Below are 23,714 nucleotides of genomic sequence, written 5' to 3'. Positions count from 1 at the left end.
ATCTCAATCCACATAGACAAGATAGTCAATTTCATCAACATAAGATTTAAGTCTCGTTTGAATTCAAAATCCACCTTAACTCATATCAACTCATTTCATCATTATAACTTTCTCAAATTCTCACATAAAATATAATAAACAATTTAACTTTTATAAATTTTAAAACAACTTTTTTAAATTCTCACACAAAATATAATAAACAATTTAATTTTTATTCTACTATTCATAAATAATCTCAACTCATCTTTGAATACAAACCACTCCTTAAAAAAGGAAAAATACTATATATATTAAGGTTAATTTTATGTACTCTTATAAAAAAATCTCAATCTATATAGAATTTTCATCTTATTTTATTTTATTGTGTTGATGTGAAAATGCTAGACTTTTTTTTTTTAATTTTATAATTTAAAAAATTGATGAAAATTAGATAATATTCCATGTAGCATTGAATAAAGGAATGGCGTGGAATAGTAAGAGAAGTACTTAAATAAAGGAAAGTAGGAGTAGACATTAAACAATGAAGAAGAAAAAGGTAAAAGGCAGATAGAGGAAGAGAAAAGGGGCAAATGCGGATAATAAAAAGGGGGGAGGAGGGGGATGTGCTTGCATGTGGGCATGGAAGTTTAATAGCCATCAGAGGAAAAAGCCACCCTACCCCACGTTGGATTGCAGGGAATTTCCATTTGAGAAAACTACAAAACCACGCGGTTTCGACCCACAAAAAAAAAAAAAACTAACCTTTCAAACTCATAAAAGGAACTTGATTTCACTCTTTCAAAATCCTATGTATGCCCCCCTAGCAGTTGGTGGTCCCAACACCCAACAGCCTCCTTAAAAAAGTGTTAGTTGGTCATGGCAGTCTCTACATAGCCAGTCCTCCCTCCCCCTCGCCCCAAATTTCTATATATTCGTCCATATCCCCTCTGCATTTTCTTCACTCAAGCGCCTCACATTTCCTCTCCAAAACTGTTCTTTTTTGAAGATTCACTCTCCATGTAAATCATCCTGTCTCCTCTCACATATCGCTTCTAAAGTTCACGTGCTGAAAGAACATGTTGAGTGTTACATTCTTAGTGCATTGTTAGAGATGGGTTGGTTTCAGAAAGTGCTAAATGTTTTACCTTTTTTATTTTGCAGGAAAATGGGTCTCGCTGGGTTTTTCTTGGTGGGTTTTCTTTCGATGGTCTCGTCTGTTCATGGGTATGGTGGAGGGTGGGTCAATGCTCATGCCACCTTCTATGGAGGGGGTGATGCTTCTGGGACAATGGGTATGCAACATTTGCCAATGGATCAGGGCATCTTGTTTTTTTACTTTCTTTGGGAAGTTCTTGTTTAAAATCTGCCCCTTTTGCTGATTTTTTCTTTTTGTTGATGGGATCTGCACAGGTGGAGCTTGTGGGTATGGGAACCTGTACAGCCAAGGGTATGGGACAAACACCGCAGCTCTGAGCACAGCTCTGTTCAACAATGGGTTAAGCTGTGGTTCTTGCTATGAGATTAAGTGCGTGAATGACGGCAAATGGTGCCTGCCTGGCTCCATCTTGGTCACGGCCACCAATTTCTGCCCACCAAACAATGCTCTTCCTAATAATGCTGGGGGCTGGTGTAACCCTCCTCAGCACCACTTTGATCTTTCTCAGCCTGTCTTCCAGCACATAGCTCAGTACAAAGCTGGAATAGTTCCTGTGGCTTACAGAAGGTATAGGCTTTTGATCCCTTTGTGAAATCATCGTAGGATAATACTACTCTTTCCTCTCTATTTTACTGCTAAACTCTACCGCCTTTATTTTTGTTTTTTCTTTAAATCTTTAAAAGGAAAAAAAAAATAATAAAAACCTATAACTAACGGTAGCTGAGAGCGGTGACTCACTCGAAATCTTATAGCACGAAACCTTAATTTGCAAGGAAATGACAGATCTCTTGTTTATTTGGTTTCCGAAACTAAAAAGGAGGACTGTTTCTATAATTACTGCCTACGAAGTCTACTTTCAACCATCATATCCCTTGTTATAATGCCCAAGATTCTGTCTTTCCTTGATTGTGAAAGGTCTAGGCTGTGTACCCAAACAGGCCTGATATTTACAGTACGGGAAAAGCTTCTTTACCACCTATGTTTGACCGCCCTAGTACCGCTGGTTTTTCTTTTTTTTTTTAAAGTGATTTTAAGTGTATTATTATATTTTTTTTATTTTTAAAAAATATTTAAATATATTAAAAAAAATGAAAACAAAAAGAAAAAAACAAAAAATGTGAACTCAAAAAAGGGAGTCTTGGACATTTAGCAGCATTATTAGACATTTTAGACATCAAAACAGTGTTAATTGACATCTAACTCATATTTTATAGGCTTTGCCCCATAATTACCAGGCAGTAAAAGTGTTTTCTTTTACTTGACAAAAGTTCCAAGTTAACTTTGGACTTTCAGATGGTAAATGCTAACATCATGTGTTTTGGATGGGGTTTTTTTGTAGGGTACCCTGCAGGAGAAGGGGAGGCATAAGGTTCACCATCAATGGGCACTCCTACTTCAACCTAGTCCTCATCACAAACGTGGGTGGTGCAGGTGATGTCCACGGCGTTGCCATCAAAGGGTCCAGAACTGGGTGGCAGGCTATGTCAAGGAACTGGGGCCAGAACTGGCAGAGCAACACTCTCCTCAACGGCCAGAGCCTCTCCTTCAAGGTCACCACCAGTGACGGCAGAAGTGTGGTCTCCAACAACGTGGCCCCAGCCAGCTGGTCCTTTGGTCAGACCTACAGCGGTGCTCAATTCCGCTAGACACTCCCATGTGCCAGTGCCTGCCACTGACCTATATTTTACCTATATTTTCCTTGGACTTTATTATATCTCTTTCCCATTACATATATAGCATCTGTAGGGTATGTGACTCTCTTTTAGTATATATACTAGGGTTATTAGATTTAGTATACTCTAGTATGGGGGTCAGTCTTTGACTTCTTGGGGTTCGAAATGATCAGGGCTTATTTTAAAATGGCCCTTTTAATCATTTTAAATTTAAATGGTCTAGTTGTGTTATTGTAGGGTACCCTATATTTGGGAGTCCCCTCACTGTTCTTACTGTCTTTTTTTTTTTTTTGTTTCTCCCCCTTCTGTTGAGATGCAGAAGTAAGTAGGCAGAGGTGGACTATTTACCACCCGCCAGTGGTATTTGAGTAGTTTTTGTGTTTGGTTTTTTGGGAGGGGAGTATTTAGGATTAGTTCTGCTTCTTGTTAAGGTCATTGTAATCAGCTTCTGCTGACTAATATTTCCCCATCCTGGGTTGTTTATGTTTGAGCTGTATTGGGAATTAGCAAGTGTAAACTTTCAGTTTCCAGTAGTAATGAGAAAGTGTGCTAATTTTTATGAGGTTCTGTTTTTCATTTTACTCTTTTTCTTTTATGATTCTTTATGCTTTATTCGTTTATTACTCATGAGTTGGTCTAAAAGAGGACTTTCTCCTTAATGCACAAGCTTCTGCAACACAGGCAATTTGAACTTGATTTTAAAGTCCCAAGTGTTACAAGTGAACTGTAGTAAACGGATACAACATCTTTCTGGGTGTTCGTCTTTCCAAAACCCTTCAAATCCTAACCCCATCCCAGTGGCGTGCATTTACATGCCATTTGACAAAAGGAAAAAGGGAAAGAAGAAAAGAATAGAAGTTGATGGTTGAGAATGACGCCCGAAATAAGGCCAGAATTTGAATTTGAAAAACAAAATTCACGCTGTGGTTCCAACAAAGAAAACAACTTTAGATAGAACGAGATGTGTTTCCTTTTAGAACACTCAATTTCTTTAACAGACAGCTTGTGTATGTGAAGATACCTAACTACAGATGCCATTTCCAAGAACAAGTAATACGGTTTCAACTGTATAACCATTGCATCTATAGACATGTTTCTGTTGTAAAGTACACCATCATACACATATACACGTTTCCTTTTTCTTTTCATTTCTTCCCAGCAAAGAACCAAAATTAGATGGGGTACTTTACTAGGCAAATTAGTCTGGTCATTACTCATATATTATCAATTGGTCGGACCGCTGATTAGGTTTATCCTTTCTAGAAAGGGATATAAAAACAAATAATGTCTAAAGATATGAGAGGGTAATGCAACATGGAATTCAAAACAAAAATACTTAGAACATATTTGTAATTTTGGGTAACTATCATTGCTATACATTATGTTATCTACAGCTCATGTTACTGAGAGGGAGCAAAGGATGGCATATTTAGGTAGCCATTAGTGTCCTTTTGACACCCAAAAAAATGGAGAAGGAAGCAAAACAATTTATCAGACCTATAACTATATGATTCGTATACAGAAGATTTAGTATCACAATTGAGGTGAATCAGTTGAAGGAGTCAGCATCAATGCTTCTGGCCAGTGACTAATGCCAGGGCAGTCCTATGATATAAATCACTTGCTTTCTTGCCTCCTATGTTTTCATGGCAAAGCTAACCATTGGAAAAAAAGGAGAAAAGAAATCTCAATGGATGAGTAGATCCAAGTTCAAGAACACCTTCTGTGGACAAATGCTCAGATAGCTCATGCATCTCAGTTCGGTTGCTGCAACAAAACAATGTTTATAAGAATCCAGAACTGTTCCCATTACCCAAGGCACAGGTAACCTCCCAACTCAAAAAAAAAAAGGAAAGAACAATGCCATTTCAATTTTCTATTCACGAGTGTAGGCTCTTGTTCTACATTACAATACAGAAGTTTACATATACATGGTGTATGTACTATATTTCTTACTTTTCAGCAAAACAAAAATATACTATATTTCTTTATGTAGAGTAGCAAGTCATCATAGGAAGAAGAAAACGTGATGCGATCAATGGATGGATTTTTCAAGAGACTTCACACCATTGATTGATTTCCCAATAACATCAGATTTACTCACTGCAGAAACTGCTTGGTGGGGGAGAAAAAGGTGAAACTGTCGCAACAGCCTTCAATCCAAAGTTTAAGATTCTGTTAGTACAAGTCCTACCAAAATAAACCCAAACAATACCCTAGATATTCAAACTACAGATGTTTGGTAATCTTGTCAGAATATAAGGTTCATCCATAATCGTAAATGAATCAGCTTACATACTAACGAGAAAACTTGAAGGTGGCACTAACAAATGGTAATTATTTCAAAACTAAACTGACCAAAAGAGGTCATTTTGGTTATCATATAAAGGAACAGATAGTGAATCAGTGGATGGAATCGCCAAAAAAACTATTTGCCATCTTTAACTGGTTAGTCATGTTAGAATTGTCTCTCTAATTGTTCTCAAGGTAACATGGACACCGTACTCTATTAATTTCATTTATAGTAGAAACATTTAGAAGCCTAAAGTTAAATTAGTCTGTTCAAAAAATAGGGACAACTGTACCATTTTTAGAAAGCATCAGGACAAATTTTAATTTGATGCATACCTGATTATATAAATGCTCATCAAACATAGTAATAGGACAAGGCCCGGATGTGGAAGCCCAACTATGCTGAGCAGTCTCAAACCCTGGTCTAGGCGTTTCAAAGCTTCCATTAACGTGATAATCTGCAGGGTGTTCTGGTTGGTTCATCTGTACTGCTGTTTGGAATTTAGTATTATCATTCATTAGATTGAGATTGTATGGCAAGTAAGGATATTGCCCGCCCAGTTGTAGCCTCAGAGGGGCAATTCTTGATAACTCATTCATCATGCCATTTTCTTGCCCAGAATTAGGAATCTCTGAATTTTTTCCAGTGCCAAAGTAACCAGAGTAGCTCCCAAGGGAGGAAGTCGTAGAGCACTCCACATCCCTAAAAGAAAAGAAAAATAAATCCAATTAGTTGACTACGCTTGTTAGATCAAGGAATCATCAATGAACTCTTCCATAAATTAAAACGTTCACTGCATTTCAATTCATTCCTATTATATGTTAAGACACAATTATCTTATTTATAGAATACTTCTCATTAGACAATGCTTCGATATGGATTCCTCTCATGTTGTTTGTTTTTCATATCTTAAGAAAAAGTGTAACCATGTCATACACAGGTCTGGACGTAGAATCACGAAGAAGGCTTCATAAAAGAACACTCGCCTATGGGCAAGTAAGTGTGGGTCCTCAGGTACAAATAAATGTCGGCTGTCATTATTAGGAATCCACGAGAAAGGTTGGAGCTGTTGCTCAGCACCCATTGTGAAGGGTATATGCATCCCATGTTGGAACTGCAAGATAAGGCTGTTTAGATTATATACTATAACCATAACATGAAAACACATAAGGAAAATATTCTCACGCCAGTTTAGTCATTCTTTACCTGACTACTGCATTCTAATGACATCAGTTGCTGCTTTTGTACATTTTCCTGCTAAAACAGGTAGAAGGCATTAATGTTTATAGAACTGCTGATGATGAAAGAGAGATGTTATAAGGTGTTTAACTTTTGAAGAATCTAAAAAAGAAAAAGATATTTAGGTCATATGCGTTTTCCCATCTCTGATCGATTCATCTTCCTTGGCTCCTTAAGTAAAGTCATGCAAAACCTGTAGCCTCTAGGTGTTGGCACTGTATTTTTTCTCTTATCCTTTTACAGCACTTTCCAAAATAATAAAAACTGATTCAAGTACAAATAATCCTTACAAATACACAAGCAAGCCATTCTTCTCATTGTGCTTGATAATATTGTAGATGCCGATAATCTAATTCCTGTATTCTCTCTTAAATATGGATCATGCTAGGCCTGGTGGGCATGCCCCCATACCCAGCCCGCCCAGCCATCTGCCCGCACCTGCCGGCTACTGGGCGGGCGGATAAAAAACTGTAAACATAAAAGCGGATAGGGGCGGGCATGGGTACCCGCCCACCTGCCCGCCCCATACAATCAGAGCAAAAAAACCCTAATTTTACCCTAATTTCTTCTATCCCCCAAGTCTCCTGCCACTCACTTCATCTTCTTGTTTGATAGTCTCCACTAATGGCCAAGTCTCGGTCTCCTATTCTTAATCATCTCCTTCTCTCCTTCTCATCCTCCTCCTTCTCACCTTTGTCCATATTTCTTCTTGCAGACCCATGGCCGTCAATCTCTACAGACTACAACCCATGGCCACGGTTGTAGAAACCCACAACCACGACTTGGTCGTGGGTCTGCACAGAGACCCACGACCAAGCCGTAACCATGGGCTTTTGCAACCCACGGCCACAATTTGGCTGTTTGTCTCTTTGTAAGATATACAGCGAAGACGTGGCCATGGGTAAGATGCTCTTCACCGCAATTTTTTTTTCTTTTTAATTTTCTCGTTGGATCTACACATTTGGAGTATGAACTTGAAGATTTGGGGTATGGATCTGAAGATTTGGGGTTGAATCTGTGGGTTAGTATAACTAGAGTTTGGCTAGGCAAAGTACGGGCAGTGGGTTGAAAAATCCGCTGTCTGTTAGATGGGGGTGGACAGACAGCAGCTCAGGGCGGGGCCAGGGTGGAAAATGACCACCCCGCCCAAGCGGGTGCGGGGGGCGGGTAGCACCCTAGATCATGCACTGATTCTGAATACATCATATTATTTTCTTCTTAGTATGAAGAAACCACAGTTTTGTTTTGTTTTTTTTTTCGATTACAAGAAACCACAGTTATTAGTCAAGTCCAAAAGTCTGCAGCAAAGTTATTTATACCCACCCACTGCCAACCATAGGAGTTGAGGAGCTTAATTTTAGTAAAGAAAAAATTAAAGGTGAACTTCCTCAAATGAAACCAACAACAGAAACGAAAAGCATACCTTATGTGTTCGAATTTGGTTGAGTGATTCCCTAAGTGAATCTTCCATTTGCCCCAAATGTTCTACACTGTTGATCTTATCGAGGTTAGTCCAATAGCTGCAGAAGTCAAAATAAGAGAAAATTAGTTGGGGATGGCTGATCATTTTATCATATAATTACAGTATAAATAAACGAAACCAAACAACTAAGCTACACAACCAAGTATTTCCAGACATTCACCTAAGTCTTTTATGTATTTCAGAAAGTCGGGTCTCCAATGCATTTGCTTGGTTAGTCAGATCCTGCTCAAACCGATTTAATAGAAATAAGATGTCTGCAGCAAGAATCAAAATGATAATAGATAAAACCAGAATAATCAGTTTGCACGCATACCTCAACTGTTTGAGTGCTGAAACAAGAAGAAAAGGAAAACAAGTTTAGTTCACTTTTGTACTTCTGAAAAACCCTAGTAAATCTAATAAGTTCCACTAGGATCAAATTTATGTTGACTTCACATACCTCGTACCGAGAAATTCTTGTACATTTACATCATGGTCCAACTTCTTAAATGTTTTCTTGAGTGCCTAAACTCTCAAAGAGAAAAGAAAAAAATAATGTACAGAAACGGATGATGATAATGCATACTAACTACTAAGTTCAAACTGACATAGGAAATAAGATGGAGGATGGGTCCTAAGACAACTTACTTCAAGGCTTTCCAACTTCCTGTTCCAATCCAGTAAAAATGGTTCAATCACATTGTCGTGTTCATATAAGTCAAGTAAATGATGTAAAACAATGCAGTTGTTCCAGTAGGAATTCTTGAATGTACCTTTTTGCCCTTTCCTGTGGAGTTAGCTGTGCGAATTTTGCAATAACCTCTTCGATGCTACTAAATTCACCAAAGAATAGGAAAGGAGAAAAAATAACAAAAGGGAAAATATTAATTAATAAATATTAATGTTGTTATGGTAATAATAATTAAAACTGATGCTAATGATGATAATATTAATACTAATACTACGCTCTTTTTATTCTTTTCTTAGATTTTATTGTAGATGGACCTATAATACCCCTTGATTGCCTTTCCTTCATAATAAATTGAAATCTTAAACAGAATAATAATTTAATAATAAGTGTGTGGCCACTTGAAAGTCATCCAGATTCCACACTGATGCATGAATATCATGAGCACTACTTGTACTAGTAACAATATTCTCAAGGTGCTTTCTTCAATTCACAAACCATCCCCTAATTATTCTGCCAACATAGTTATATTAACTTCCTAAAGTTTGCATTTTTCCTCACATATCACTTTCCCATACTTGTTTTATATGCACGATCTAGTTCCTTCAAAATTTAAAGTTTTTCGAGCTCTCTATTATAAAAATTTATAATGAAGTCATGTTTGGATCTCTTTCGTATATATCTGATAATTGGGCACTATTTTTCCTAAACTGGAAGAACAAATCAATGATGGATCGTACCTTTTAATTTCTTAAATAATCCTCCACAATATTCACAAGTGATAAAAACAAAACCATGACTTATGTTTAATGGATTAGACAGTCTTCATTGCTTTAATGGGCACAGATTATACCAAGAACTAAGTTGATTTTTAAATGAAGCAACTGAGAAAACCAAATTTGAAGCATTATCTCCTTTACTGAGTCTAGACCATCATTGTCCTTGAAAGAAATTAATTATTGATTTCATGATATGTAAATACTTAGGAGTGCAACTGAGAATACCTGCGCATTCCCCTGCATAATGAAGGCTTGCCCGTTGGTGAGAACATAAGAAGAATAATATCTATATCACATAGAATGGATAACTCGTTTGCCTTTTTCATGATGCCATTCTTCCTTTTGGCATAAGTCGCTTGACGACCATTTGTATTCTCCAACCTTTTTATTTTTAGCTTCACCCTTCCCATCCTGTATAATTTAACCAACAAAACTTAGTCCAGATTATCCAATGAGAGCCCAGAAGTTTCCAAGAACCCTACCTAAAAATTATTATGTTGCCCCATGATACAACATTCTTATGCTTCTATTTCAAAACTATAGTTTCTTTTTCTTTTTTTTGTTATGTTGCCCCAGAGAATCCTTAAAATTAAAAAACAAAAATGAATCAACCTCACTCCTCTGCGGTTTAGGGAATTGAAACAATTGAAAACTGAACAACCCAAAGATCAAACAATCAAAATTGGCCAAACCCTTTTAAGCAATATAGCTAGAATCACTACCAAACAAATTAAAACACACATGGAAACTTTGCAGTGTATAAGAGGTTACACAGTCTGCAAAAACAACATACAGAGTACGAAATAAAAAATCTTACCCAGACGAGGAAACTCAAGCAATTGCAATATCCAAACGTCTGAAATGCGGTGGGATAGCCAGATTATTCACACAAGAGGAGATTCAATTGCAGAGAGAGAAAGAGAAGAGAGAGAGAGAGAGAGAGAGGAGCGCGAGGCTGGAGAGGCGCCAGCTTACATATAGGTTAAATAACACGACCGGGTGACCGGCAAAATCGGTCTTGGAGGCAAGCGGGAGAATCGGAAGGGTCAGAAATCCCCGAAACCGACCAAAACAAAGTCAGTTGTTAATTTTGTGCCCTTGGCGCCCATGAGCCTCATGTTGTTGCTTGAACACTTTGGACATTGTCGCTGAAACTTCGGTTGGTTTGGGCGGTTGGTATGCAATTCCTACTTTGCCCATCTTATTTCCATTATCAGATATTAAAACCAAGGTTTTGATCGTCTCTTTCGAGGAAAAAGCAAGACGGTAAGCAGTTTTGATTAGTCAGATTTAGGGATGTAAATTCAAATCGAAAAATTGGTCCGGACCGGTTTTGAACTGATCCGGTCCGGGACCGATTCTTAGAATGTGAAAACCAGTTAGTTTCGGTCCAGTTCCGATTTTAGGATTTTTTGGACCGGATCGAACCAGTTGATAAAAAAAATATATAAAAAATAATCTTTGTATATATAAGTTTTATATATTATGTATAATTATAAATTTTTATGTGAAATTTTTATATATAATATATATAATTATATATATTCATATATGAAAACAATTTCTTATTATAATTTATAAATTATTACATAAAATGTTAATACTAATATATAAGTGTATAACTAATACTAATAGTCTAATAGTTATACTTATAATTAATACTAAAAGTTTATATCTAATACTAATATTAAATATATATTTATAACTAATACTAATATATAACTATACTAATAGTCTAATATTAATACTATTTTATAGTCTAATATATTATTTAGTTATACTAATACATAAGTCTATAACTATTTAACTAATACTAATAGTCTAATATAGACTATAGTTATAGTTATACTAATATAGCTATACTAAATCATTAAAAGTTTATAACTAATACTAATATATAGTTTATAACTAATACTAATATATAATTTATAATTAATACTAATATATAACTATACTAATAGGCTAATATTAATACTATTATATAGTCTAATATATTACATAGCTATATTAATATACAAGTCTATAACTATTTAACTAATAGTCTAATACTAATATTTTAATATAGACTATAGATATACTTATACTAATATAGTTATACTAAATCACTATAACTAATACTAATATATAACTATACTAATAGGCTAATATTAATACTATTATATAGTCTAATATATTATATAGCTATACTAATATATAAGTCTATAACTATTTAACTAATATTAATAGTTTAATATAGACTATATTATAGTTATCATAATATAGTTATACTAAATCACTATAACTAATACTAATATATAACTATACTAATACGTTAATATTAATACTATTAGACTATAGTATATTAAATGTATTACAAATATATATATAGTTATATTAAATCACTATAGTCTATTAAATGTATTACAAATATATATAAATTTTAATTATCATTTAAAAAAAACACATTGAAAGTAATCAAATATTAATTAAATAGTAAATGCCAAACGGCGCCGTTTTCCCTACAAGCTACAACTAAACCCTAAAATCGTATCTTTCCGCCTCTCGTCTCTCACTTCTCAGACTTGAGACTACTGTTACTACTTTGCTCTCGCCTCTCACTCTCTCGTGCGCTCAGTGGCTTACTTTCTCCTCTGTGACTCTGCCTTCGCCTCGGCTCAGTGACTCAGTTCCTCATTTCTTGCTCTCAATCTCAACTCTCCCGTCTCTCGCTCTCTCGTCTCTTGCTCTCAACTCTCCCACCTCTCACTCTCTTGTCTCTCAACTCTCTCGTGTCTCAACTCTCTCGTCTGTCGTCTCTCATTCTCTCTTCTCTCAACTCTCTATGCCCCTGTCTCTCTGTCGATCTGCCCCCTCAACGGTAAGTTTTTTTTTTTGAAATTACATACTAGGATTTTTGTAATTGGGTTTTGTGATATTAGGGTTTTTGTAATTGGGTTTTGTGATATTGAGATTTTTGTGAATCTGTGATTGTCGATTGGGTTTTCAGTTTTGTGATATTAGAGTTTTTGAATCCAAAATTTAGGATTTTTTGTGATTGTGTTTATTATTGTATTTGTGATATTAGGATTTTGTGATTGAGTTTGTGAAATTAATTAGAATGTAGTATTATTATGCCCATGATAAACATGTCGTTTTATAGGTCAATGTCGTATTATTAGAATGTAGTATTATTACAGGAAAATCATCCAACTAAATTTTACATGTTTTTGTATTTTTAAATCTGAAATTTGCTTTGATTGGATTTTGTGATTGGATTTGTGAAATTATATTGATAGGGTTTTGTAATTTTTCTACTTAAATAACGTATGTGTAGTGTGGTATGAAATTAATGTTTATCAATTGGGGTTAAGAATTTGAATAAACTGTGAAGGCTCAACAATTAATGTTTATTTTTGTTACTACATAATCACATATGGATCCTTCAAATGAAACAGAAACACACGACAATATTCAACCTGCAATAAAAATTAGTCAAATGACTATGGAATCAATGGCGACTAATGATCTGCTTTCTCTCAAATATAATGTAAGTCATCTATTGGTAGGAAAAAATCAATAGTTTGAGATTATTTTACAAAGATTCATACTGAGGATAAGTCTAAACCTAAGGTTTCATGTAACCTTTGTGGGATGACTTATGCTTGTGATCCTAATATAAATGGGACAAAATCAGTGTTGGGGCACTTGAAAAAAAACATGTAAGAAGTCTCCACTTAGGAAAGTAGATAGAAACCAATCTATATTGGGTTTCCAGTCTGGATCAAGTAGTAGGGGGCTTGTACCTATTGTTTTTAGTGTTGAGGCGTGTAGAGAAGACTTAGCAGAAATGTTAGTTGTTGATGAGCTTCCTTTTAAACATGTAGAAGGGGAGGGGTTTAAGAAATTCATGTTTGTTGTGCATGCTAGATGGAATGAAATTTCATCACATGTAACGGTTGCAAAATATATTTATAAACTTTATTTGAGAGAGAAAGACAAGCTGAAAAGTGCTCTTAAGGGGCAACACATTTGTCTAACCACGGATACATGGACATCTGTTTTAACTACATGTGTCGCACATTTTATTGATGAAGATTGAAATATGCACAAAAAAATTATCAATTTTTGTAAGATTGAAAACCATAAAGGTGAGACACTAGGTAAACAAATTGAAATGTGTTTGCTTGAATGAGGGAGGCCTAAAATATTTACAATTATATTTGATAATGCAAGTTCAAATAATGAGGCAATTTCTTATCTCAAAAGAAAGACAAGGAATAGAAGAGATACAATTTTGGAACATGAGTTCTTGCATATGAGATGTTGTGCTCATATCTTGAACTTAATTATTGGGGATGTGTTGAAAGAATATGATCAATCAAGAATTAGAGGAACTGTGAAGTATGTAAAATCATCTCTACAAAGGTGGAACACATTTAAGCAATGTTGTGACATTGATGACATTACTTGTAAAAGTGGTGTATGCTTAGATGTAGCAACCTGTTGGAACTCCACTTATATGATGTTGGATAATACTGAAAAGTTTCAAAAAATATTTCAACGGCTAGAGGATGAAGATCTGGGATATGTTAGGAGTGTTGGGAGGATGATAGTGAGGATGCTGATGGTATTAGTAAGTTGAGTAAAGGAGGGGCATCCAAGTTAGGGCCTCCAACCATGGATGATTGAGATAAAAGTAGGTTATTTGTAAAATTTTTAAAACTTTTTTACGATGCAACCTTACATTTCTCGAAGACCAATTATGTCACTTGCAACAATTTTGTATTTGAGCTAGCAACAATTCAAGGGGTAATTAATTTGGAGTGTGTGGAAGGGCCTCATAATTTGAGGACAATGACATTCAATATTAAATCTAAATGTGAGAAGTATTTGAGAAATATTGAAAAAATGAATCTTTTATTGTATGTTGGGTTGATTCTTGATCCTCGGTATAAAATGTGTTGTCTAATATATATTTTTGAAGGAATATATGAGGATAATAGTTCAAAAATTCTTATGTTGGTGGATCGGATTCAAGATGCCTTGACTCGTTTATATAATTGTTATTATGAAAATGATGGAAGTAATGTTGGGGCACAAGATCAAACTATGAAACAATAAAGCGAGAGAGGGGCTAGTAGTACAAGTTCAATTGCTGGGGTAAGTCAACGTGATTTTAGATCATTAATCCAGGCACAAATTAATAAGCGTTTGGAGTTGGAGAACTCTCTGGAGACTAAATCTGAATCGGAGAGATATTTATGTGAAAAATGTGAAGAAGATGATGTGAAATTCGACTTGTTGACTTGGTGGAAGGTCAACTCCATTAGATATAGCGTGCTTTCAAGAGTTGCACAGAATGTTCTTGCAGTTCTGATATCTACTGTGGCCTTTGAGTCAGCTTTTAGTACAGTAAGTCGAGTACTTGATCATTTCCGCAGTAGCCTATCTCCACTTATGGTAAAAGCCCTTATTTGTACACAAAATTGGCTCTGTTCTTCTGCCCTGATTAACATTTGCACTTTAATGAATGATGTTGAGGAGTTTGAGAAAATTAATACAGGTATGTCGCATCATTCACATTTTCTTTAATTATATATAAAGTGTAAATCATATTAGTAATTTGCTTTAATTATTATGCTTATTTTTTTTCCTTTTGTGTAGAGCTCAACGAAGACTTATGGAGTTCTTCAAGACTTACTTATTTGGCTGGAAATAATTAAATTTAAGGTAGGTCAACTTGTATAACATATTTCCTTAATTTTTTTTTATTATTTAATGTAATTACTAACTTTTTATTAGAATTAATTACTTGATTTATTTTCATACAATTGCAAGGATTGTTGAAGGGACTATTGAAGTTGGTGGCTTGGTGCATAGCTATTGAAGTTTTTTGTTGGATGTTCTAAGTTATTGTAATTTGGACTTGTAATTTGTTGGACTTTTAGACCTGTAATTCAGACTTTTAAGTGTTAGGACTTGTAATTTAGACTTTTGAACTTGTAATTTGTTGGACTTTTGGACTTCTAATTTAGACTTTTGTACTTATTTTATTCCATAGACTCATAGACTTGTTGATGTCCATTCTTAAATTTCTTGTGATTGTTCTAAAAAATATGTGTAAGTACTAAGTTATTTCCTTTAACATGCAAGGACTTGTTGTAGACTTGTAGTGCTTTGTTTAATGTATGATGTGTAAATTCTATAAGTTGTATCCATTGGACCATTAGTCATAGACTCATAGCAGATAAAACAGTTTATTACAGATTTTTTTTTTCTAGTTTTTGTAGTAGTTATATTTATAAGTTTGTAGCAAATTTTTTTTATTAAAACAGTTTTTTGGAAAAGTAGTTTTTACTAAAACAAATTTTAGTTAATCAGATTTTTTGTAGTAAAACAGATTTTTTATTGAAGTAGTTTTTAGTAAAGCAAATTTTTTTAATAAAAGTTAAAACATATTTTTTTAATAAAAGTATAAAACAAATTTTTAATGACAAACTGTGAAACTTACATTTAAAAAAAATCGAAAAATCGGACCAGAAGTACCAGCAAAATTGGAAGTACCAATTTAGGAGAGTAACTGGTGCGTAATCGGTTTTAAAAAATACAAAATCAATACATACCAGTTTGATTCTAGATTTTGTTCAAAACTAGACCGGATTGGTTACACCCCTAGATAGGTTATGGTTTTGGAAACCAGTGGCAGTTGAAACCTTTGAACCAAAACTGCCCAACTCGATCATACCCATTAGGGCTGAGCAAAAATCCGACAATCCGACTTCGAATCCGGCTCCGCTCCGACTCCGCTCCGGCTCCGACTTGTCAGAGGGAGGTTTTTTCTTCATGACAGTCGGAGTCGGAGTCGGAGTCGGATTCATTGATGATCCGACTCCGACTCCGCTCCGATCCGACTCCGATCCTCCGCCTCCGCCTCCGATTTTATACATATTTTATAAAATATGTGTTTTCTATATATTAATTATTTAAATTTTATACAACTATATCTTATATAGTTAATTAAACTCAATAATATACTAGTTAAATAATATATTTATACTATAATATATAGACTAAATTGACTAATAATAGTTTAGTATATGACTATATGTAAATATCATACTATTACAAATTTACAATATTACTACCATGTAACACTAAATTACTAATGTATAAATATAATAGCATATAATACTAATAACTAATGTATATATAATATACTATAAACACTAAGATGAATAATAACATCGACATGTAATATTGTAATACTAATGTATAAACACTAATCTATAAATTTATAATAACATATAATACTAATGTATAATAACTAAAGTATTATTCATATAAATTACTAATAGTCTAATAGTATTAATTACTATATATAAATTAGTAAACCACTTTAAGCCTATATATAAATGACTATATAAATTACTGTAGTAATAGTATCAATTACTAATACTATATTACTATATGATACTATTAAGTTATTAACTATAGTGATATACTAGTATTAGAAATTAAGTATACTAATACAATCAATAATATAGTCAGTATAATACTAATATACTAATACTATTATATAGTTATACTAAATTAAAATCATTATAGCAAATACTAATATATAGTTATTCTAATCATTACAACTAATTCTAATACTAATATAGACTATAGTTATAACTTGTAGTATCATAACTATACTAAATCACTATAACTTATACTAATATAGTTATACTAAATGACTATATCTATAACTATATATATTATATAGTATTAATATCACTATTAGTATAATATATAGTATTAATAATAACTAATAGTCTAATACTAATATAACTATTAGTATAACTAATATCACTACTAGTATAACTAATATTAATACTAATACTAATATACTAATACTATTATATAGTTATACTAAATTAAAATCATTATAGCAAATACTAATATATAGTTATTCTAATCACTACAACTAATTCTAATACTAATATAGACTATAGTTATAACTTGTAGTATCATAATTATACTAAATCACTATAACTTATACTAATATAGTTATACTAAATGACTTTAACTATAACTATATATATTATATAGTATTAATATCACTATTAGTATAATATATAGTATTAACAATAACTAATAGTCTAATACTAATATAACTATTAGTATAACTAATATCACTACTAGTATAACTAATATTAATACTAATACTAATATACTAATACTATTAGTGTATTACATATATTTATATATATTAATATATATATATATAAAGTATATTAGTGTATTAATAATATTTCGTATACAGTGTCGGTGTCTTTTTTTTAATATTCATATATAATAATATATATCATATATTTTTTTATGAATCTTCATATATATATATATATATAATATAAATTATAATGATAACATTAGATTGATATTGCATGGTCTTCTATTTAGTTTAGATTGTAATATTGATAAAGTTGAAATTTGAAAGCTCACAATTTTTTTTTTTAAAAAAATGGGTCAAATATGAAATTAAAAAAGACAAAAAAATAAAATAAAAAAATCCGACTCCGCTCCGACAAGTCGGAGTCGGAGTCGGATCGGATAATATACATCGCGGAGTCGGAGTCGGAGTCGGAGGTCGGATTCGACCTCCGACAAAGTCGGAGTCGGAGTCGGAGTCTGGGCCCTCCGACTCCGAATAGGTCGGTGCTCAGCCCTAATACCCATTGATCCTTTATTAAAAAACCATTAACCTTCACTTGCTTGCAAAATCTTATCGAGATTTTGCAAAAAACAAAAAAATGCTATCAATAAGAAGGAAAATGATAGAGCTATTGAGAATTGGTCTCGATTCTGACACTTTTTAGTTTAAATAATGTTGTAATTCTTTTTTTTTTTTGTTTAAAATTTTTAAGAATATAAAAAAAATTGATGAAAAAAAAGGAGATTTAGTCTCGGCTAATCCCTCGGCTATTTTAAAAATAATGTTAGATATATTTTTAGAATATATAAATTTAATGTATTTATTTTGAAAAGAGTATAATTTATTTAAAAAATAAATTTTTTATATGGATGTTATATTTATTATTTAAAAAAAAAATATACAAAGTTTATACATTTTAAAATTGTAAATATTTTCCGTTTACTTAATATCTTATTATCAAATTACACGAGTAAAAATGAATCATGGTATATTTTCTTTTCTTAATTAATATCTGATGAAATTTGAGTTTTTTTTTTTTTAAATATGGAATTAAGGTCAAGAAAAAATTATAATAAAAGCTAAAATAGATTGAGGGATTATTATTAATTTAGCCCACACGCATCTATTTTGGATAGCATTAAAGCAGCGAGTGTCCCCTCTGCTACTACTCAGCTCCTTCAAGGCTTCAACGACGATGACCACACGGTCCCATCTCCCAACTCAAACCTTCCTTCTCATATCTCAATCCCCGAAACCATCCAAAACTCCGTCCTCCTCCCTCTCTCTCCACAGGCATTCTCTTCCCACCTCCACCTCCGACGCCGGCATCCTTTTCCGCGAGAAAATCGTCTACCTCGAGAACCTCAACGTCAATTCCCACAAGGCCCTCCGACTGAACCCAAATTTCCGCTCCACCCCTCTCTCCTCCCTCGTCTCCGTCGAGCACTGCCTCTTCTCATTCGGTATCGCCCGTTCAGCCATTGGCCGCATCCTCGACATGCACCCCCAGCTTCTCACCTCCGACCCTCACTCTGACCTCTACCCCATCTTCGATTTCCTTCTCAACGAGGTCTCCATCCCCTTCCTGGACCTCCCGAAGTCCATTGTCCGATGCCCCAGACTTTTGGTCTGCAGCGTGACAGACCAGCTGAGACCCGCCTTGTCTTTCTTGAGGGGCCTGGGCTTCGTCGGGCCCAATTCCATCACTTGCCAAACCACATTGTTGTTGGTTTCCAGCGTCGAAGGTACCCTTTTGCCCAAGATTCTGTTCTTACAGAGTTTGGGGCTTTCGTACGAGGATGTGGTCAACATGGTGCTGAGATCACCTGGGTTGTTGACGTTTAGTATAAGAAATAATTATACGCCCAAGGTGAAGTATTTCTTGGAGGAAATGAAGGGGGACCTCATGGAATTGAAGAGGTTTCCGCAGTATTTCTCGTTTAGTTTGGAGGGAAAGATTAAGCCCAGGCATAGACTTTTGGTCGAACACGGATTTTCGCTTCCGTTGTCGGAGATGTTAAAGGTTAGCGATGGAGAGTTCAATGCACGGTTGATAGAGATGAGGCTGCGGTCGGTCGAGGGCAGGTAGTTGTTGTGTGCAAAAGTTTCTTGGTGCTTGTAATTTTGTTTACTGAATTGATAGTAAGACTGAGATTTTGGGAGATTAGGGGTGTGTGTCATGTATATTTCAGTGAACAAGTTTCTATGGTTTCCTGCAATGAAATATTCACAAGTCACACAAAACAACGTGTTAACTTTGGTTTTGGTAGCTTTGTATCTAATGTTTGCGTTAAATCTATAGACACGATCTGGGCAAAATGTGAGATGTACCTGAAATTATGAAACTTTTTTACTCATGAACAAAGTCGATAGTTTAAGTTATGCATACTCTGCTAATATTGTGATAGGATTCACTTATTATACAGTGTTTATATAAAGAGAGCATGCTTCACTTTGTTGAATAATGCTTTCAGTTAGATTTCAAACTCTTCCTTGTATCAAGGATCTTTTACTTCCTAGAATTTGAGATGCAAAAAGGTTTTTCTGCAAATCCAACAGTAACATTTGGCCGTATTATGGAGTTTCCAAGTCATACAAAATAGCTGTTCTGGTGGTTAATAATAAGTTCCTACTGCAGAGTTCCTTGGCTAGGGTTGCAATGCTATCTCGACCATTAGCTTTGGTACTATTCTGAACTTTTTTTCCTGAACTCGACAATCCCTTTAATTAACATATGCTTTTCCTTTTGTTGGGGGGGGGGGTTAAACTCAGCCCTAGTCTAAGTTTGCTTCAGGATCCTACTTGATCTCGTGTCTGAATTCTGTGGGTGAATGATGCTCAAGACTTCCTTTTACATGTGTGTTGTCTATATACCTAGAACTGATGCAACTTGATCAGGAGCAACCTGTGAGTACCTGAGTTGTTCACAAGATTATTGGTATGCGGTGCAAGGAAGTAATCTGTCATCCTGAGGGTACCCTTTTTGAACTTGCAAATTTTAGTGCACCTTTTGTCCTTGAACAGGGGAATTTTGACGAGCTAGCCATTTGGGAAATGTAGTCATTGCTAAAGTCCTACTCATGATTACTTACCCCATTTCCTTTAGGATTAATTACTAAAATATTCCCTGTAGCTTGCCTTTAGGATAGAATGATCCCAAGAGTTTTAATTTGTACTTTTTGGACAGCATCCTTAGACAAGTTTCTTACTACAGACAATTTGAGAAAATGTCGAGTAATGGTGTTGGATTGGTGTTGCATGTGTAAAAAGAATGGGGAATTAGTAGATCACCTACTTCTACATTGTGAGGTGTCCAGGACCTTGTGGGATGAGTTTTTTGCGGGAATAGGATTATCCTAGCCCATGCCTAGTAGGCTGGTGGATTTTTTAGCAAGTTGGAGAGGATTCCAAGGTAATCCTTAAGTGGCAGCAATATGGAAGATGACCCTATATGTATGTGTTGGTGCATTTGGAGGGAGTGAAATGATAGAAGCTTTGAGGATTGTGAGAGGACAATGGATCATGAGCTTAAAGTTCTTTTCTTTAAAACCTTGTTTTTATGGGTGGGGGGACTTTAATGGTCTAAATGTCCATGATTTTCTACTTTCGGTTGTAAACCCTAGTTATGTACTTCTCATATATACTTCCTGTGTACTTGGGCTATGCCTCCTTTTATTGTGAATAAAGTTCTTGATTACAAAAAAAAAAAAAAAACCTGAAATTTCAGATTTGATCAAATCACTCCCTCCGTTAGTGTTATGTTAGCAAACCATTAGCTACGCCACTTCATACTTATTGTCTTTTGACATTTCACATATCATTCACTTGTAATTTTTTTTTTTAATTTTAAAGTTAATGCTATAATTTTTTTTTTTAAAAAAAAAAAAAGAAGAGGAAAGGCAGTCCTTTGTCGGCCTGCCCATGCAAGAAGTTTGGGATGCCTCTTGGGTCATCATGCAAGGGGTGGTGCAGGGGTGGATTGTGGCGGACCATCCATTTTTTAAATTTCTGAAATTAAAATTGGTTTTCCAAATTTAAAAAACAAGTTATTATTATTATTTTCTTAAATGGGAATGAACCCACTAAGAGACTCTTGGGGGTAACTCAACTTGGCATGAACTTGAAAATGCTTCAAGATTTGGTTCTTTTGAGGGCAAGTGCTGCCCCTTGTTGGTTTGTAGGGATGGAGGAGACCAAGCAGATTCACATTTCGCTGTCTTGGGATCTATTTGAGAACACAGCTATCAAAACATATTTTCTTTTCCAGGGTCTCAAGGTGCTCCAGGAGATTTGCTTCAACTTGGCAGTTATGTATCATATATTGTTCCTGCTTATGAGTTTGTGAGGTCAAATTGACTTACAAACTAGGCTTGTGTGCAATCTAGAATTCCGTGCTTTCCTTTTGCTTTTTCGAACTAAGGTCTGTGGTTTTGGAACTTTTAAATCTATGCTTTGGTCTAAGGAAGAATCACCTTGTCATATATGAGGCACATGTTACCCATTTGCTCCATAGGGCTTGTATGGGGCAAAGCGCCTTCTCCTCATGTTTGTTTTTAAAATTTGCGTTGCTACTCATCATCCCCACACACTACACACTACACACCACACTTATTTTTATTTTTTAATTTTTTCGGCTTTATTCTTCCTAAATTAATTGAGTTCTTCCACTCATCATCCATAAACCACATATTTGGTAAGAGAAAAAAAATAAAAAATTATATGTGGTGTGAGAATGATGAGTAGAATTTTTCTTTTAAAATTGTTTATTGAAACCTTCTTTTATTGGCATTTTTCTCCCTCTGTCTCTCTGTTTTCTGTTTACCCTTTTTTTTTCTTCTCTTTTTTCTAGGGAGCAGGGGTAGGGAGAAAAGGACTAGATTCTGTGCTTAATTCTCAGATGCCTCTCATATATATCTGCCTCATTTTCTTTTCTAATAAGCATCATTTCATTTATTTTTTTTAAAAGGATTTGCACTCTTGCTCGGAATGTGTGCCTTGTGCTAATTATAACTAATGTAGATAGACTGCAGAAGTTGGTGATGGTTATGAGAAGGTGCCTAGATATGTTCTTAAGGGCAGAGTCTTATGACTTAATGTACATGAATTACTGATTCAAGAGAATAACTTGATGTTGCCTATACAAATAGATAAATGAAGATAAGCAGATAGAAGATAGACTAGGAATAAAAGGTTGCAATTGGCATTAATGGAGGCTTTTTTGTTGTTTTACCAGCTAAAAGAATTTTGTTCAACTCTCTGGAGGGAGCATATTGTCAACTTTTGGGGTCAAGAAGAATGGGAGCGAGTAAGTATCATCAATTTAGACTTGAATCCAAGAAAGGAACTGTGAAGCTAGCCTTTCTTAGTTGTCTTTTGAGATAGTATCCTTAATTAACACCTACAGTCTGAGTGATATATTAGTTCTGGTAATTATGCACCTGCAGGGAGCTGCCTGTACAGGGGCCTATCTTTCTGGTATTCAAATTTTCAGTTGTTGACGTGATAAGGACGGGATGTGCGTGGCAAATCATGTTTTTGGAAAGGCTGCTTTAGAGTTTAAACAATGACCGTTACTTTTCTGCATCCAGGTATTAGTGGAAATTGTTTCCAAAAGGAGTGCATAACCATGTGTTTGGGTCTCTTGTGGAACTGCTGGTCATACCTATTTCTGCAATATCCTGCATATAGCGTAATCTTTATTATTGTTATACTCTTAAGTCACCTCACATTAATTTGAATTGCTCGGGTCATTCTCTTGTTTTATTTTATATGCGCCACTGCATTATGTCACATAACGAAATGTGGGAAAACCATGGCCTCACCCTGTAGCGAACAGAGTTATGTAAATTTGATACAATAAATAATGTCGCCAAATTTTATTGGCTGGATGGTCCTATATTTGATCTATTTTATCCTTTTAGGTTGTCTGGAAAATTTATAAGATCAAGAAGTTGCTGCATACATATAAATCCTCCATCGGTCATTTTCTTTCTGTTCTTTTCTGTTTTTTTTTTTTTTTTGGGGAGGGGTGGTGGACATCATCCAAGTTCCTATTAAGTGATTATGAATGCGATCTGAACTCAGGCATTGAGTATGCCTAATTTCTGGGAATATGATTTGTTTAACAGTTTTTGTAGCTCTCTTTTTTGCTTTGCCTTCCCTACTTGGATCAAGTTTTGGCATTCCATTCAGTTTTCCAAATTTATGAATGTTGTAGTTGATTATGGCATTCTTATCGCTATAGGGAGTTTGTCTGTTTTAATGTGGGTATT

At 34.5% G+C, this 23,714-nt stretch overlaps 3 protein-coding genes across 8 annotated transcripts; 2 read left to right on the top strand and 1 right to left on the bottom strand.

The window, feature by feature from the left end:
- The first annotated feature begins 872 nt into the window (after positions 1–872).
- LOC109009267 (expansin-A15) lies at positions 873–3,379 on the top strand. Of its 2 annotated transcripts, none has more exons than XM_018989705.2 (4): positions 873–998; positions 1,141–1,271; positions 1,390–1,702; positions 2,475–3,379. In XM_018989705.2, coding segments are annotated over exons 1-4 (753 nt in total). In that variant the 5' UTR covers positions 873–996; the 3' UTR covers positions 2,782–3,379. The 2 variants fall into 2 exon arrangements, with proteins under 2 accessions (XP_018845250.1, XP_018845251.1); XM_018989706.2 differs by having other exon boundaries at positions 880–1,057.
- Positions 3,380–4,128: 749 nt separating this feature from the next.
- LOC109009266 (agamous-like MADS-box protein AGL30) lies at positions 4,129–10,365 on the bottom strand. Of its 3 annotated transcripts, none has more exons than XM_018989701.2 (13): positions 10,087–10,365; positions 9,495–9,680; positions 8,576–8,635; positions 8,451–8,469; positions 8,263–8,327; positions 8,137–8,152; positions 7,984–8,045; positions 7,764–7,860; positions 6,308–6,355; positions 6,088–6,215; positions 5,437–5,803; positions 4,913–4,961; positions 4,129–4,575 (listed from the first exon to the last, which is right to left on the bottom strand). In XM_018989701.2, exons 2-13 carry the CDS (start codon positions 9,677–9,679, stop codon positions 4,496–4,498), a joined length of 1,176 nt encoding a protein of 391 aa, XP_018845246.2. In that variant the 5' UTR covers position 9,680; positions 10,087–10,365; the 3' UTR covers positions 4,129–4,495. The 3 variants fall into 3 exon arrangements, with proteins under 3 accessions (XP_018845246.2, XP_018845248.2, XP_035542544.1); XM_018989703.2 differs by having other exon boundaries at positions 8,576–8,632; XM_035686651.1 differs by lacking the exon at positions 4,913–4,961 and having other exon boundaries at positions 10,087–10,362.
- Positions 10,366–18,595: 8,230 nt separating this feature from the next.
- LOC109009265 (transcription termination factor MTEF1, chloroplastic) lies at positions 18,596–23,338 on the top strand. 3 transcript variants are annotated; one of them, XR_004798577.1, is made up of 3 exons: positions 18,596–19,527; positions 22,676–22,747; positions 22,887–23,338. XR_004798577.1 is itself a non-coding variant. In XM_035686650.1 (1 exon), the coding sequence occupies exon 1, from the start codon at positions 18,638–18,640 to the stop codon at positions 19,529–19,531; it is 894 nt and encodes a 297-aa protein (XP_035542543.1). In that variant the 5' UTR covers positions 18,596–18,637; the 3' UTR covers positions 19,532–19,832. The 3 variants fall into 3 exon arrangements, 1 of the variants encoding a protein (XP_035542543.1); XR_004798578.1 differs by having other exon boundaries at positions 22,864–23,338; XM_035686650.1 differs by lacking the exons at positions 22,676–22,747; positions 22,887–23,338 and having other exon boundaries at positions 18,596–19,832.
- Positions 23,339–23,714: the final 376 nt, after the last annotated feature.

This window comes from Juglans regia, chromosome 16 (assembly GCF_001411555.2).
Source record: "Juglans regia cultivar Chandler chromosome 16, Walnut 2.0, whole genome shotgun sequence".
NCBI lineage: Eukaryota > Viridiplantae > Streptophyta > Magnoliopsida > Fagales > Juglandaceae > Juglans > Juglans regia.
Note: the sequence above shows the minus strand (reverse complement) of the source record. Positions and strands in the feature narration are given on the sequence as shown.